General features: G+C 38.7%; 1 protein-coding gene across 1 annotated transcript in view; it reads left to right on the top strand.

Moving 5' to 3' along the window:
- The first annotated feature begins 242 nt into the window (after positions 1 to 242).
- The window catches only part of pfkla (phosphofructokinase, liver a), a 74,621-nt gene continuing 60,163 nt past the window's right edge, over positions 243 to 14,700 (top strand). The window contains exons 1-3 of the mRNA XM_067444621.1: positions 243 to 490; positions 8,568 to 8,641; positions 9,230 to 9,307. Coding sequence (XP_067300722.1) covers positions 406 to 490; positions 8,568 to 8,641; positions 9,230 to 9,307 — 237 coding nt within the window. The 5' untranslated portion in view covers positions 243 to 405. The remainder of the gene's footprint in view (positions 491 to 8,567; positions 8,642 to 9,229; positions 9,308 to 14,700) is intronic.

The raw sequence follows: 14,700 nt of genomic DNA, 5'->3' as shown, positions 1-14,700 counted from the left end.
AAACGGAAACAAATATTCTAGGTTGCACTTGATTGCAACTATTAACAGTCATTTTTTTTTAATTATTAAAACGCAAGCACAAAATGTTCTTAAAACTACCCATGACGTTGCATTTCGTTTAGGGTTATTGCAACCTATTTTCATTGCAGCATAATAAATATTCCAGATCTTCCTGTTGCTCCAGGATAATGAAGTCGTGCATGCAAGCGCGTGCGGTGCTGTGGGTGGAGACGTCAGCGCGCGGAGGGGCGTCCTGCGTCTTCCCGGAAGGTCAGTCTGCGCAGGAGAATATCCATATCGGACGCGGTGTAAACGATCCTCTCCGAGCTATTAATTTACAGTGGCGCGGTAACCGAATACTATTATTTTGATAGAAGCGGGTGAAGCGGAAGACACGCGAGCAGAATGAGTTCAGCCGGGCTGGAGAAGCTGCGGATGACAGGCGCGGGGAGAGCCATCGCCGCACTGACCAGCGGAGGAGACGCGCAAGGTGATGCGGGGCCCTGACACTACACACACACACACACATGTTTTTGTGACATATGAGGACAGAAATGACATGGGTATGACAGGAGAGGGTGAAATATGAGGACATTACCCATGTCCCCACTTTTCAAAATGCTTATAAATCACACAGGAGGTTTTTTTTAGAAAGTAAAAATGCAGGATGTTCCTGTGATGGGTTTGTTTGTGGGCAGGGCACACACACACACACACACACACACACACACACACACGTTTGTTTTTGTGACATATAGGGACATTCCATAGGCGTAATGTTTTTATACTGTTTTTTTCCGGATTTTCTATCCCCTTACACTGCCCCCAAACCGACCCATCACTCACACACATACAAACACTGCCCCTAAACCTACCCATCACAGGAAACATTCTGCATTTTTACTTTCTAAAAAAACTCATCCTCTATGATTTATAAGCATTTTGAAAAGTGGGAACATGGGTAATGTCCTCATATTTCACCCTCTCCTGTAATACCCGTGTCATACCCATGTCATTATCAGTGATGCCAGTAACGCTTTACATAGTAACGCGTTACTCTAATCTGACTACTTTTTTCCAGTAACGAGTAATCTAACGCGTTACTATTTCCAAACCAGTAATCAGATTAAAGTTACTTATCCAAGTCACTGTGAGTTACTATTTTAGTCATTTTCCTTTGTAAAAACCGACAGCTTATCAAAATTCTCAGCCCGAGTCCAGCTGGAGCCGTGTTTTTTATTTATTTATTTTACTTTTTAGATTGTTGCAGCCATTAAAATAGTTCAGTTTTGTTTTTAATGTCTAAGTAGTTATTTTTCGTTTCGTTTTTTTATTATCCTAATTTAGAAAAATGTTCAGAGCAATTTTTTGTTTGTTAAATTAAAGTTTATATAGGCAAGACAATTCAAGAGTTGGTTTGAGAGACTAGGCTATTAAACATGCGGTTAACTCACTGGGTCGTCACATAAAAAAATTTAAACTTTAATTTAACAAACAAATAATTGCTCTAAACATTTTTCTAAATGAACTTAATAAAGAAACGAAACGAAATATAACTACTTTGACATTAAAAACAAAGTAGGCTAGTTATTATACCACCACTAAGGCATTTTTGACGAGCTGAGGCAGGCTGATAGATTAGCCTACTGCTCGCAACGGCGCTAAAAAAAAACGAAACGGGCTACACAATCTAAACAAAAAAAAAAAAAGTACATGCAGGTTTTCTTATAGCACACACTTCAGCAAAATTAATATAAATCCGATCTTCAATTCCCGCGGTATATGCTCATTTAACGGAGTTCACATCAAAGCAAAAGATTTCAGCATTTTATTCAGCAGCCCATTTCAAATTCAAAGATCGCAATATGAGAGAGAGCGACCTAAGCACTGGTAAGATCATTAGTCTCATTATTTTATACTGAAGATGATTGTGTTTTGTGTTTTGTGTGACTTATTTTAAAGTTTCATTTACGGCCATATGCGTTGGCTTGCTTTACTCATTTGCAGCGATGTTGCAGTATAGCACATCATATCTATCTGACTACATAACACGCTCTCACACATTTATTTTTTAATTATTTGCCAGGAGTAAAATTTACACATGTGGTTTAAACAACCAGATACATTTACATTTGTCCGGTTTAGTTTGAAAAGCTTTCATGCACCTTCTGAATTCGTTTATTTGAGTGATCGGAATTAAATACGTCTCGAAAGACTCTCGGAAGGCATTTAGGCCTACTCCTGGTTATTTCACAATCAGATAGATACCTGGTCAGAGAAAATGAATGAAGGAACCAGTTGTAAAAAGGCCATAACTCTAGCAGCTGCACTGAAGAAACGGACTCTTTAACCCTGTGCGAGCCGTATCTCGACAGTGGCGCAAGCTATCATGGTCTCATGTTGTTTCCACCAGCACATCTCATTGTTCATTTTAATTATTAAAATAAATATAAAACGAAGGAGAAGCCTAAAAAAAGGGGCGTAAAAAAGTCGAGGCCGTCAATCTCGGGCATCATTGCAATAAAGTGTGTTGCCAAAAAACGGTTGTCATTTCTATGTTGAGGCGGCAGCGGTGTTGTCGGCAGCTGCTGAATGTAACTAATAAAGTAACTTGTAATCTAACTTAGTTACTTTTAAAATCAAGTAATCTGTAAAGTAACTAAGTTACTTTTTAAAGGAGTAATCAGTAATCAGATTACTTTTTCAAAGTAACTGTGGCAACACTGTTCATTATACACATTTCTGTCCTCATATGTCACAAAAACATGTCCACACACATAAATCAGGTGCACGACATCAGGACGGTGTCTGAATTACATAATCAGCCGTGTTTGTTCATGTATAAAAGCATTAGGGGGGTTATATGAGACATGATTTTCATATGATTTTCAAACTGACCTGCATTGACACCTGCTGACACAGCTGTTTGTGTTTGTGAATATGTATTTAATGTCCAGGCTGAAGCTCCACCGCACTTCTACAGTATTTAGGGGGCGTTTGCAATCTTTTCATTCAGTTACTCATAGATTGTTTTTATTGGAAAGCCAAAATTTTAATACATTAAACCCAAAATCTGTCAGCTACACACCTCTGTGTCATATATGATAATATACAATTACTTGAATAGACCAGTGATGTAAAGTGTCCCTGAAAACCACACTGGAGTAAAAGTCTTTGAGTCTTTGATGTGAACAGCACTGAAGAACTTTACACACTAGTGCTCAACACCTGAGGGACATCCCAACACCTCACTATTGCAGTAAATCAAGGTCGACACCGCCTACAAACTCAAGTCTCAGTGAAGTTCAAGTGCACAAAACGGCCAGAAGTAAACCAGTATCCTTCGAAAAGGTCTCGTCAATATAGCGGATAAATAAAATAATGTTAAGTCAAATGAAATAGTCGAAGGCTTGCACTGGATGTGCTGCTCTCAGCCTCCTCACCGCCCCAGTCATGAACTCTCCTCGTAACCAAACAGCGTCTAATGCACTCGCATTCATGTAAAGGAGCCTTGCTGACAGGTTTGGGTGTGTATAAATTGTATATATAATGTGTGTGTATATGATGTGTGTGTGTATATATATATATATATATATATATATATATATATATATATATATATATATATATATATATATATATACACACACACATATACATATATACAGGGAGTGCAGAATTATTAGGCAAATGAGTATTTTGACCACATCATCCTCGTTATGCATGTTGTCTTACACCAAGCTGTATAGGCTGGAAAGCCTACTACCAATTAAGCATATTAGGTGATGTGCATCTCTGTAATGAGAAGGGGTGTGGTCTAATGAGATCAACACCCTATATCAGGTGTGCATAATTATTAGGCAACTTCCTTTCCTTTGGCAAAATGGGTCAAAAAGAAGGACTTGATAGGCTCAGAAAAGTCAAAAATAGTGAGATATATTGCCGAGGGATGCAGCAGTCTTAAAATAGCCAAGCTTCTGAAGCGTGATCATCGAACAATCAAGGGTTTCATTCAAAATAGTCAACAGGGTCGCAAGACGCGTGTGGAAAAACCAAGGCGCAAAATAACTGCCCGTGAACTGAGAAAAGTCAAGCGTGCAGCTGCCAAGATGCCACTTGCCACCAGTTTGGCCATATTTCAGAGCTGCAACATCACTGGAGTGCCCAAAAGCACAAGGTGTGCAATACTCAGAGACAAGGCCAAGGTAAGAAAGTCAGAAAGTCAACCACCACTGAACAAGACACACAAGCTGAAACGTCAAGACTGGGCCAAGAAATATCTCAAGACTGATTTTTCTAAGGTTTTATGGACTGATGAAATGAGAGTGAGTCTTGATGGGCCAGACGGATGGGCCCGTGGCTGGATTGGTAAAGGGCAGAGAGCTCCAGTCCGACTCAGACGCCAGCAAGGTGGAGGTGGAGTACTGGTTTGGGCTGGTATCATCAAAGATGAGCTTGTGGGGCCTTTTCGGGTTGAGGATGGACTCAAGCTCAACTCCCAGTCCTACTGCCAGTTTCTGGAAGACACCTTCTTCAAGCAGTGGTACAGGAAGAAGTCTGCATCCTTCAAGAAAAACATGATTTTCATGCAGGACAATGCTCCATCACACGCGTCCAAGTACTCCACAGCGTGGCTGGCAAGAAAGGGTATAAAAGAAGAAAATCTAATGATATGGCCTCCTTGTTCACCTGATCTGAACCCCATTGAGAACCTGTGGTCCATCATCAAATGTGCGATTTACAAGGAGGGAGAACAGTACACCTCTCTGAACAGTGTCTGGGAGGCTGTGGTTGCTGCGGCACGCAATGTTGATGGTGAACAGATCAAAACACTGACAGAATCCATGGATGGCAGGCTTTTGAGTGTCCTTGCAAAGAAAGGTGGCTATATTGGTCACTGATTTGTTTTTGTTTGGTTTTAGAATGTCAGAAATGTATATTTGTGAATGTTGAGATGTTATATTGGTTTCACTGGTAAAAATAAATAATTGAAATGGGTATAAATTTGTTTTTTGTTAAGTTGCCTAATATGCACAGTAATAGTCACCTGCACACACAGATATCCCCCTAAAATAGCTAAAACTAAAAACTAAAACTTCCAAAAATATTCAGCTTTGATATTAATGAGTTTTTTGTGTTCATTGAGAACATGGTTGTTGTTCAATAATAAAATTAATCCTCAAAAATACAACTTCCCTAATAATTCTGCACTCCCTGTATATACAAATCAATATACCTTTACCAATCCAGCCACGGGCCCATCCGTCTGGCCCATCAAGACTCACTCTCATTTCATCAGTCCATAAAACCTTAGAAAAATCAGTCTTGAGATATTTCTTGGCCCAGTCTTGACGTTTCAGCTTGTGTGTCTTGTTCAGTGGTGGTCGACTTTCTGCCTTTCTTACCTTGGCCTTGTCTCTGAGTATTGCACACCTTGTGCTTTTGGGCACTCCAGTGATGTTGCAGCTCTGAAATATGGCCAAACTGGTGGCATCTTGGCAGCTGCACGCTTGACTTTTCTCAGTTCACGGGCAGTTATTTTGCGCCTTGGTTTTTCCACACGCTTCTTGCGACCCTGTTGACTATTTTGAATGAAACGCTTGATTGTTCGATGATCACGCTTCAGAAGCTTGGCTATTTTAAGACTGCTGCATCCATCTGCAATATATCTCCCTATTTTTGACTTTTCTGAGCCTGTCAAGTCCTTCTTTTGACCCATTTTGCCAAAGGAAAGGAAGTTGCCTAATAATTATGCACACCTGATATAGGGTGTTGATGTCATTAGACCACACCCCTTCTCATTACAGAGATGCACATCACCTAATATGCTTAATTGGTAGTAGGCTTTTCAGCCTATACAGCTTGGTGTAAGACAACATGCATAACGAGGATGATGTGGTCAAAATACTCATTTGCCTAATAATTCTGCACTCCCTGTATATATATACATACATATATATTACACACACACACTCACACACAGTGCAGTGTTGGATGTTGGGGACTAGTCACTAAGTAATTAGTTACTGTAATTTAATTACTTTCCCCTTGAAAAGGTAAAGTAAGAGATATTTTTTCTGTAATTTACACTTCTGATGTAATTGAACTAAATGCTGTATAACAATTATATATAATACAATAGTGGAATTAACTTCAACATTTAAAGTCTAACATTAAAATGCATGTTTTATCTATCCTTCTCACATCATGTATAATAATTTGGTTAGATAATAAGAATAATTTCTGTAGTTTTATATTAGACACAAAACCAGTCATAAGGGTACATTTTTTAAATTGAGATGTACAGTGTCCTCCACAATTATTGGCAGCCCTGTTTAAGATGTGGTCGTGGACTTCTAAAAATTCTCCTTTTTTTTAAAACAACATAGAACCCAAATGCAAAAAAAGAGAAAAATCCTACCTTTCGTTTAAGTACATTACTTTGGTGGTAAAAAAATCACAGATTTGGAAAGAAAAAAAACCTTGAAATCATCTGTCCCATAATTATTGGCACCCCTGATGTGAATACTTTGTTCCACCCCCTTTTGCCAACAAGAGATCACTTAATCTTTTCCTATAACATTTCACAAGATTTGAGAACACAGAGAGAGGGATCTTTGACTATTCTTCTTTGCACAATCTTTCTAGATCATAGTGTCCTGGGTCGTCTCTCATGCACTCTCTTCTTTAGCTCGCCCCACAGGTTTTCGATTGGGTTGAGGTCTGGGTCTTTGCTATGTTGACAAATGGGTAAGAGAATTAGGCCTCTGTGTCACATCATATTTATACCCCAGGGAAGCAGGAACTCATGAATTACTAATTAAAATTTCCTAGATACCCTAACCAACTTTAGCAACTACAGAAAAATATATTTAGAAAAAAATAAATTACATTTTTCAGAGGAATTGTTAGGGGTGCCAATAATTGCGGGACACATGATTTCAAGGGTTGTTGTTTTTTCCTAAATGTGTGATTTTTTTTTTAACCACCAAAGTAATGTACTTAAATGAAAAGTTGGATTTTTCTCTTTTTTTGCATTTGGGTTCTATGTTGTTTTAAAAAAAGGGGAAATTTTAGAAGTCCACGACCACATCTTAAACAGGGGTGCCAATAATTGTGGAGGGCACTGTATATATCATCTGAAAGCTGAATAAAGAAGCTTTTCTAGAGTAATTTACCCAACGTGTGTGTGTGTGTGTGTGTGTGTGTGTGTGTGTGTGTGTGTGTGTGTGTGTGTGGGCATGAAAATCAGGACACAAATGTGTATAATGACCAAGGGGTAATCTAGCACTCGGAAAGCGTTCCACCCATAGGGGCTGCCATTGCTAACCAAGCCATCACCTGCTGTTAGCATCCCATTGACTCCCATTCATTTTTGAGTCACTTTGACAGTGAATAACTTTACATCTGAGACGTTTAAAGACTCCATTTGTCCATTGTTTATTTCTAAAGAAACACGACAATGCATAAAAGGCTCCGTTACCTTGTATCTTACACTATCGCCCCGTAGAAGCTGTTTTTGTAAAAATAGGCTAACGATTGCATCATAACCAACGCGACTCTGTCGCACAGTTGAGAAATTACCGTATAGACCTGAGGAGACGCTCGCAGGCAATCTTTTACTGTCTATGAGACAGTCGGGGGGACGTGGAGACATGAAGTCTGATAAAGTCAAGGGAGAAGAATGGGGAGAAGCCCATAGTGAGCCAAAAGCAACGGGAGAAAATATTTAAACAACGTGATTCAGCTTTCGCTTTCCACATCTACTAGAAGACTCACAGCTGTCAGACAGGAGGCTCACGTCACATCTACGCTCAGTCTGAGCCTGCGCAGTTCGCTCAGCCATCAGGAAGTGAGTGCCCCTAGGTTGACTTCATTCTTTCGCCGTTGACGTCAATGGGAACGCTCGGTCCATTTCTTTTACTGTCTATGATAATGACATGGGTATGATATAGGTATTACAAGAAGAGGGTGTAATATGAGGACATTACACATGTCCCCACGTTTCAAAAAGCTTATAAATCATACAGGATGCGTGTTTTTTTAGAAAGTAAAAATTGTGTGTAAAAGCTGTGTGTGTGTGTGTGTGTGTGTGTGTGTGTGTGTGTGTGTGTGTGTGTGTGTGTGTGTGTGTGTGTGTGTGTGTGTGTGTGCGCACGTCTGCAAATACACATTATAAACAAACTTTTGTTTGATATGATTAATCGATTTGACAGCCCTAATATATTATTCATATGTATGTGTTTATATATAAAACACTGTATATATTTACAAACGTCAGTGTTAGATCCAATTAGTCAATTTGACTGCACTAAATAAAAATATGAAATTTCCGTTTATTAATACAACATATAGTAGTTTTTATATAATTATATTAAATATTGTAAAATATATGTAATAGTTTAATTGACAGGGAATCGTGTCAGATGTGCATTATGAATTTTCAACATTATTAAAATCCAGAAAGTGATGACTCACTGGATTATTATGAGGATGATGTGTGGAGATTATACTCCTGAATCCCGAGGGTTGTGTTTGTTTAATCTGTAATGCTCTCTGTCCGTCAGGAATGAACGCAGCGATCCGCGCCGTGACCCGGATGGGCATCTATGTGGGCGCCAAGGTCTATCTGGTGTATGAGGTACTCACGCCAACACTCATGCTTTCCTCTGAGATTTGGTAGTGTATGGATGATGGAAACATTTGAAATCGCTAAACGTGTGTAAACATGATATATGAGTGTTAATGTGGGCATGTTTTTGTGAAATATCAGGACACAAATGTGTATTATGACATGGGTATGACACGGGTATTACAGGAGAGGGTGAAATATGAGGACATTACCCATGTCCCCACTTTTCAAAATGCTTATAAATCATAGAGAAAGAGAAGTAAAAATGCTGAATCTTTCCTGTGATGGTTAGGTTTAGGGGTAGGGGTAGGGGCTGTGTGTGTGTGTGTGTGTGTGTGTGTGTGTGTGTGTGTGTGTGTGTGTGTGTGTGTGTGTGTGTGTGTGTGTGTGTGTGTGTGTGTGTGTGTGTGTGTGTGTGTGTGTGTGTGTGTGTGTGTGTGTGTGTGTGTGTGTGTGTGTGTGTGTGTGTGTGTGTGAGATGGGTTGGTTTAGGGGCAGGGGCAGTGTAGGGGGATAGCAAATATGGCTTGTACAGTATAAAAACCAGTCCCCACATTTCACAAAAACAAACGTGTGTGTGTGTTTTTACTATTTCAGGGGTATCAAGGACTGGTGGACGGAGGAGACAATATCAAACTGGCCAACTGGCAAAGCGTCACCAATATAATTCAGCTGGTAAGAGCATCAGATCAACATCTGGACCTGAAAGAGATTCAGACATTTATTATTAGCTCTTCTTCTTTCATGAGTACACACACTACTGTTCAAAAGTTTGGGGTCAGTATTTTATTTATTTTAATACATTCATTCACCAAAGAGGATGCAATGATTAGTGAAGGATCATGTGACACTGAAGACTGGAGTAATGATGATAAATTCAGCTTTGATCACAGGAATAAATTACACTTTACTGTATATTCATATAGAAAGCAAATATTTTACATTGTAATAATATTTCAAAAAATATATTTTACTGTATTTTTTTATCAAATAAATGAAGCCTTGATGAGCAGAAGAGACTCAAACTGACCCAAACGTTTGAACGCTAGTGTATATCTGGTTAAATGATTCATAAACTATTATATTATTTATGTTATTTATGGAATAGTGACCAGTTTTGGCCACAATTTAACACACATTTCAGCTTTGTTTTGGTGAAGGCTGCTGATTAGTAATGAAGGTTAACTGGTTTCATTCAGACGGATCTCTCTTGTTGAGTTTCTGATGTTGCCTCTTCATGCTTTCTCTCTTCTGTCCTTCGGTTTAGCTGGTTAACTGGTAAGATGTCCTGCTGCATGTGCTCTAGTGCTTCATTCAGCTAAAGCCTGGGCAAATCAAGATTTTTAACATTACCATCTAGAGATGCTGTGTGTGGATAGTGTTGGAAATGCAGTAGTTATTGTTATTGGTCTTATAAAATGAGTTCAGGATTATATTATTTCCTGCTTGTCCAGCATTGAGTACATTTTAACATAATCCAGTTGGAGACTGTTAAAGGGACAACACACCCAAAAAATGAAGATTTGATCATGTTTTATTCACCCTCATGTCATTTAAAACCCATATGCTGTTATAGTTTCAGTGAAACCTCCTTCACTGATAAACCTCCTGTCTGCTCTCACATTTAATTTGCGATCACGTGTGTGGATGTATTGCCCCAGATTTGATGTCAAACCGGCATTGAGCGTCATGTTTGGTGCAACTGAATGAGATGCATCAATGCAGCATTATTAATCTGATTGACAGAGAAGATTATCAATAACTGAGAATATGGGTGAATGACAGATTAAAGGGGGGGGGGGGGGGGGACACTCAGTTTCAGTCAATCTCATGTCAATCTTGAGTACCTATAGAGTAGTATTGCATCCTTCATATCTCCTTATAGTCTTTAGTTTTATTATATTTATAAAAGAAATATAGGCTGTACCGAGTCTTTCCGGAAAAAAACGAGCGCCTGGAGGCGTATCGTGTGGGCGGAGCTAAAGAATGACGATCGCACTAAGCGGTGACGTCCTCAAGCGTGGAGAAACCCATGGCTATCTCAGCTAATACAGATAATGATCCAGAATAATTCGGAGGCTGAAATAAATTGAACAGGAGAAACAGCAACAGCAGGACGTCCGTCTCTGTGGTATGTACTGTATTTAGTGGCCTGTCAACATTTGTGTGTGTTTACTCGCAGTTTATGAGGACATGATTCGGTTTATGGACTATTGTATGCGACTAGACCTTAGAAGTAGCAAGCAAAACGGTTTTGCACGTCAGACTAGTGTAACGTTATACAGAGAACAACAATGGAGTAACCGTTAGCACATTTGAATGACGAAGCACGCGATCGTGTCGTTTACTGATGTTTACTCATGCGACGATAGCCGACAGCACAGACATTTGAAGCAGATTTACTCACCGGCTGCTTCCAAAGCAGGACCGAACCTTTATCGCTGGGACCGCTCCGTCAAAAACACAGTTCTGTGGTATGATTTGGTGAAGTCCTGACAGCAGTGACCAGGGCTGGACTGGGGCTAAAATTCGGCTCTGGCATACCCCAGCACATCCGGGCCATGAGTTCCCTGTGAATGTTTTTGCTGGGGTTGGGGCCTTAAATTGAAGATAATGTTAAATTAAAAATAATGATAGATATTATCGAATTTGCTGCAAATGCAGATAAACTTAATATTGCTTTTTTGTCACACAGAAATGACCTTGGCAGTAAAGCACTGATGATTTTGAGCTAGGATGCAGTAAAGTAAATTTACTTTTAAATGCTGTCATCATTTACTCACTCTCGTGTCCTTCCAAACCTGTATGACTTCTGTGAAACACAAAATAAGATGTTTTGAAGAATGTTGGCAACCAAGCCATTACCATTTGAATATTGTATGAACAAAAAAAAACACTCAAATTATTTTATTTTATGCTACACAGAAATAAATTCATTTAGGTTTGGAATGACATTAGGGTGAGTAAATGATCACATGTTTGGGTTTAACAATCATATTTTTTAAGAGTTAACAAATAATTTAAGTAAGACACTGAGGCTATTAAATTACATTAAATCTATTAAAAAAAAAGTTAATAAAACTTTTAAAGAGGAAAAAAAAAGCTTTGTCCTTAATTCATGGGATCCAGACATTAAAGCTGTTTTATAGACTGTAGTTTAACTGTAGGCCAGATTCATTTAAATGTAAGATCATGGTAGTCACAGGGTAAAAAAATAGACTGCAAAAACCTTGCTCCTCATTATATGGTTTCTAAAACTAAATAAAACATATATAATAAACTATTATATTTGTAAGTAAAAAAATAAATAAAAATAAAAAAATGAAAACAGCCTCTATAAAGTGATTTATATTCTGCAATATTAATTTAAGTAATATAGCAACATTTTTAATAAATGTTAGCTCTTAATGTAAATTGTGGTTGTACTTAAGTGAAGCGCTTATGTGTATTGCCGTTTTCCACTTTACCTCGTCATGAACACATGCTCGCGGCTGTTTTCAGCTGATTCAACACAGAACCAGGGCTCTACGCTAACTTTTTTCTTGAGGAGCACTTGTGCTCCTAATAAAAATTTTTTAGGAGCACAGTCAAAAATTTAGGAGCACATTCTAATCCATCAAACCTCATTCCAATTATATCTTTCCCATTACAGGACGATATTTGTCCTTTAATGTCCAGGGTCATTTTTACCATTATAAGAGCAATGTTTTCTAATCTTATTAAATGTATGCATCATCTGTCAATTTCTTAAATTCAACATAATTCTGACATTATATTATCATTAACTTCTGAGAGTACAGCACAAATACACACAAAAAGCAGAACTGGACTTCATACTATCAAACACCTATGCTTTAATGCATGGGTTAATGTTGTATGAATGTTTTACATATAAGTTTTTGAATTTAGAAATATGTACAAATTAAACTTTAAAAGTTTAATATTTTAAATAAAAAAAGTCCATGCAAAGTATAAATATGAAAATAAAAACCGCCAGTAGGTGGCGGCAAGTCATTCAGTCAATAGTTCAAAACACAAGATTCATTTGAATCGAATCGCTTGGAGATGCGAATCAGTTCTGGTGAGGCTTTGATTTTCACAAATAGACAGTGTTGTGGCTAAAACGTTGTTACTTAATATCAACTTGTCTATTAGATTTTTGTACGAGATCAGTATCACACATGCAATCATGCCAATACTCTGAGCAATAGCAAGTTGTAACTTTTGGCGCTCTGGCGCTTCATAAACAGAACCGGCAGATATTGTGCTAATCCGCAGCGGGAATAATTTATTTTGTGTGTAACGTTACAGGGATTCAGAATAAGACAAAAACCCGGTTTGGAAAAAAATCTTCATGATATACTTGCTCATTATATACATTTAGTATTTTTTTTAAACAGCATGTGTGATAAAGATTAACTCAAGGGCTTTTTAAATGTATTATTAATACATTATTGTTTGATGGCATTTATGCCCCAAGCATCCACTAATTTCTGGGCTTGTTTATGATAATCCAAACGTGGTATTTCCAGTTAATTTTGATTTGGCTGATAAACAGCGTGAAGCGTCTGGTAAAGTGCGCATGGCTGCGTCGTCAGACTCGTCACACATGTTTCAATTCAATCGTTGTAAACAATCGTTGTTTGAAGTGTAGTCCGTCGCACACGTTTTTGCACTTCTTCTGCTGAGTGCTGACTGAAGGCATTAAAAGCAGTTGATTGCAGTAGGAAACATAGTCTAACAGTTTCTCAGTGTTGATTCAGTCAGTGTTGTAGTTTTTATTCCGATTGTACACATCCATTCATGAGAATCGATCGGGTCACTCGCACCGGTGCGCCTAAATATTTTTTCACAGTCGCACGCAGTAATTTTTAGGCGTAAATGCGCCCAAAATGGGCGTTATGTAGAGCCCTGAGAACCTGTAATGTTCCCATAATCATACGATTGTATAAATCTAAATTCGGAGTCAAAGTGCCGTATAGAGCAGCATTTAAACGCAGCGTACGTTCGTCAGCGGCTGCGCTGTGCGGATATTCGCCTTGTGCAGTTCCATGCGCTCAAATACTAGCCTAATAAATAAATAAGTAGAAAAATAGCGCCTAATATGGAGGGGAGGTCTCTCGCTTCGGCTTGTCAATTCAGAAGACAAACCAATGGGCCGCTGTCACTGCATGTTTTTTTTAAACACTACCGGCCCCAAAGTGCGTCGGCCCACCGGGCAAATGCCCGGTATGCCAGATTGCCAGTCCAGCCCTGGCAGTGACCGTGGAGATCCGCGATGTTGTGAAGCTTCCCGTCATTTCTGCGTTCAAATCGGTTCAAATCAAATGCAGCGCTGCCTTCCCAGAATGCTGTGCTGAATCGTTGAAGTCGCTCGACGTCACCCATAGGAATAAAGTGGAGCGCGGCGCGGCATAAGTGTTCACGGACGACTGGATCTGCATCTGAGAGACTGTTTATGGCCGTGCATTTCCTCTCTCGCTCTAGTCACGCGCGCGCACCCTACCGGGAGAAGAGCCCGTACGGCCCATACAAGGACCTTCCGCTCTATTAACGTCAAGTCGACCCATACTCGAAAAAAACTCTCCGAAACTTGTGAGAAACCGGAAGGAGTATTTTTGACACAGAAATACTCCATCAAACGTCCAACATTAGTTTTTGAAACTTTGTCTATGTTTAGGATGGGAATCCAAGTCTTTAACAGTGAAAAAACCTCAGTATGCATGAAACAGCATTTCACCCCCCCCTTTAAGGATTTAATTTTGGGAAGAAAAAAAAAAAAACGGGCAAAAAATTAATATTTCCATACTTATTAGAGTGCCGTGTGTAATGCAATGACTCAATGTACTCATTTTAAGAATGTAATTAATATTTTTGGGGTAAATCATTCGTGGGAAACGGTAAATAATTTTTAAATGAATTACATTTCTACCATTGTTGGCATATACAAATATAGTGAGTGATATCTACATTGGAGCTCAACAAAGAATTAGTTTCTCAGAAAACTACATTTTAATCAAAGTTGATATAATCAAGTTGGGATTTCATATAGACATGGGCTCATTTTT

The sequence above is a fragment of the Pseudorasbora parva genome, chromosome 5 (genome assembly GCF_024679245.1).
Source record: "Pseudorasbora parva isolate DD20220531a chromosome 5, ASM2467924v1, whole genome shotgun sequence".
NCBI classification, from domain to species: Eukaryota; Metazoa; Chordata; class Actinopteri; order Cypriniformes; family Gobionidae; genus Pseudorasbora; species Pseudorasbora parva.
Note: the sequence above shows the minus strand (reverse complement) of the source record. Positions and strands in the feature narration are given on the sequence as shown.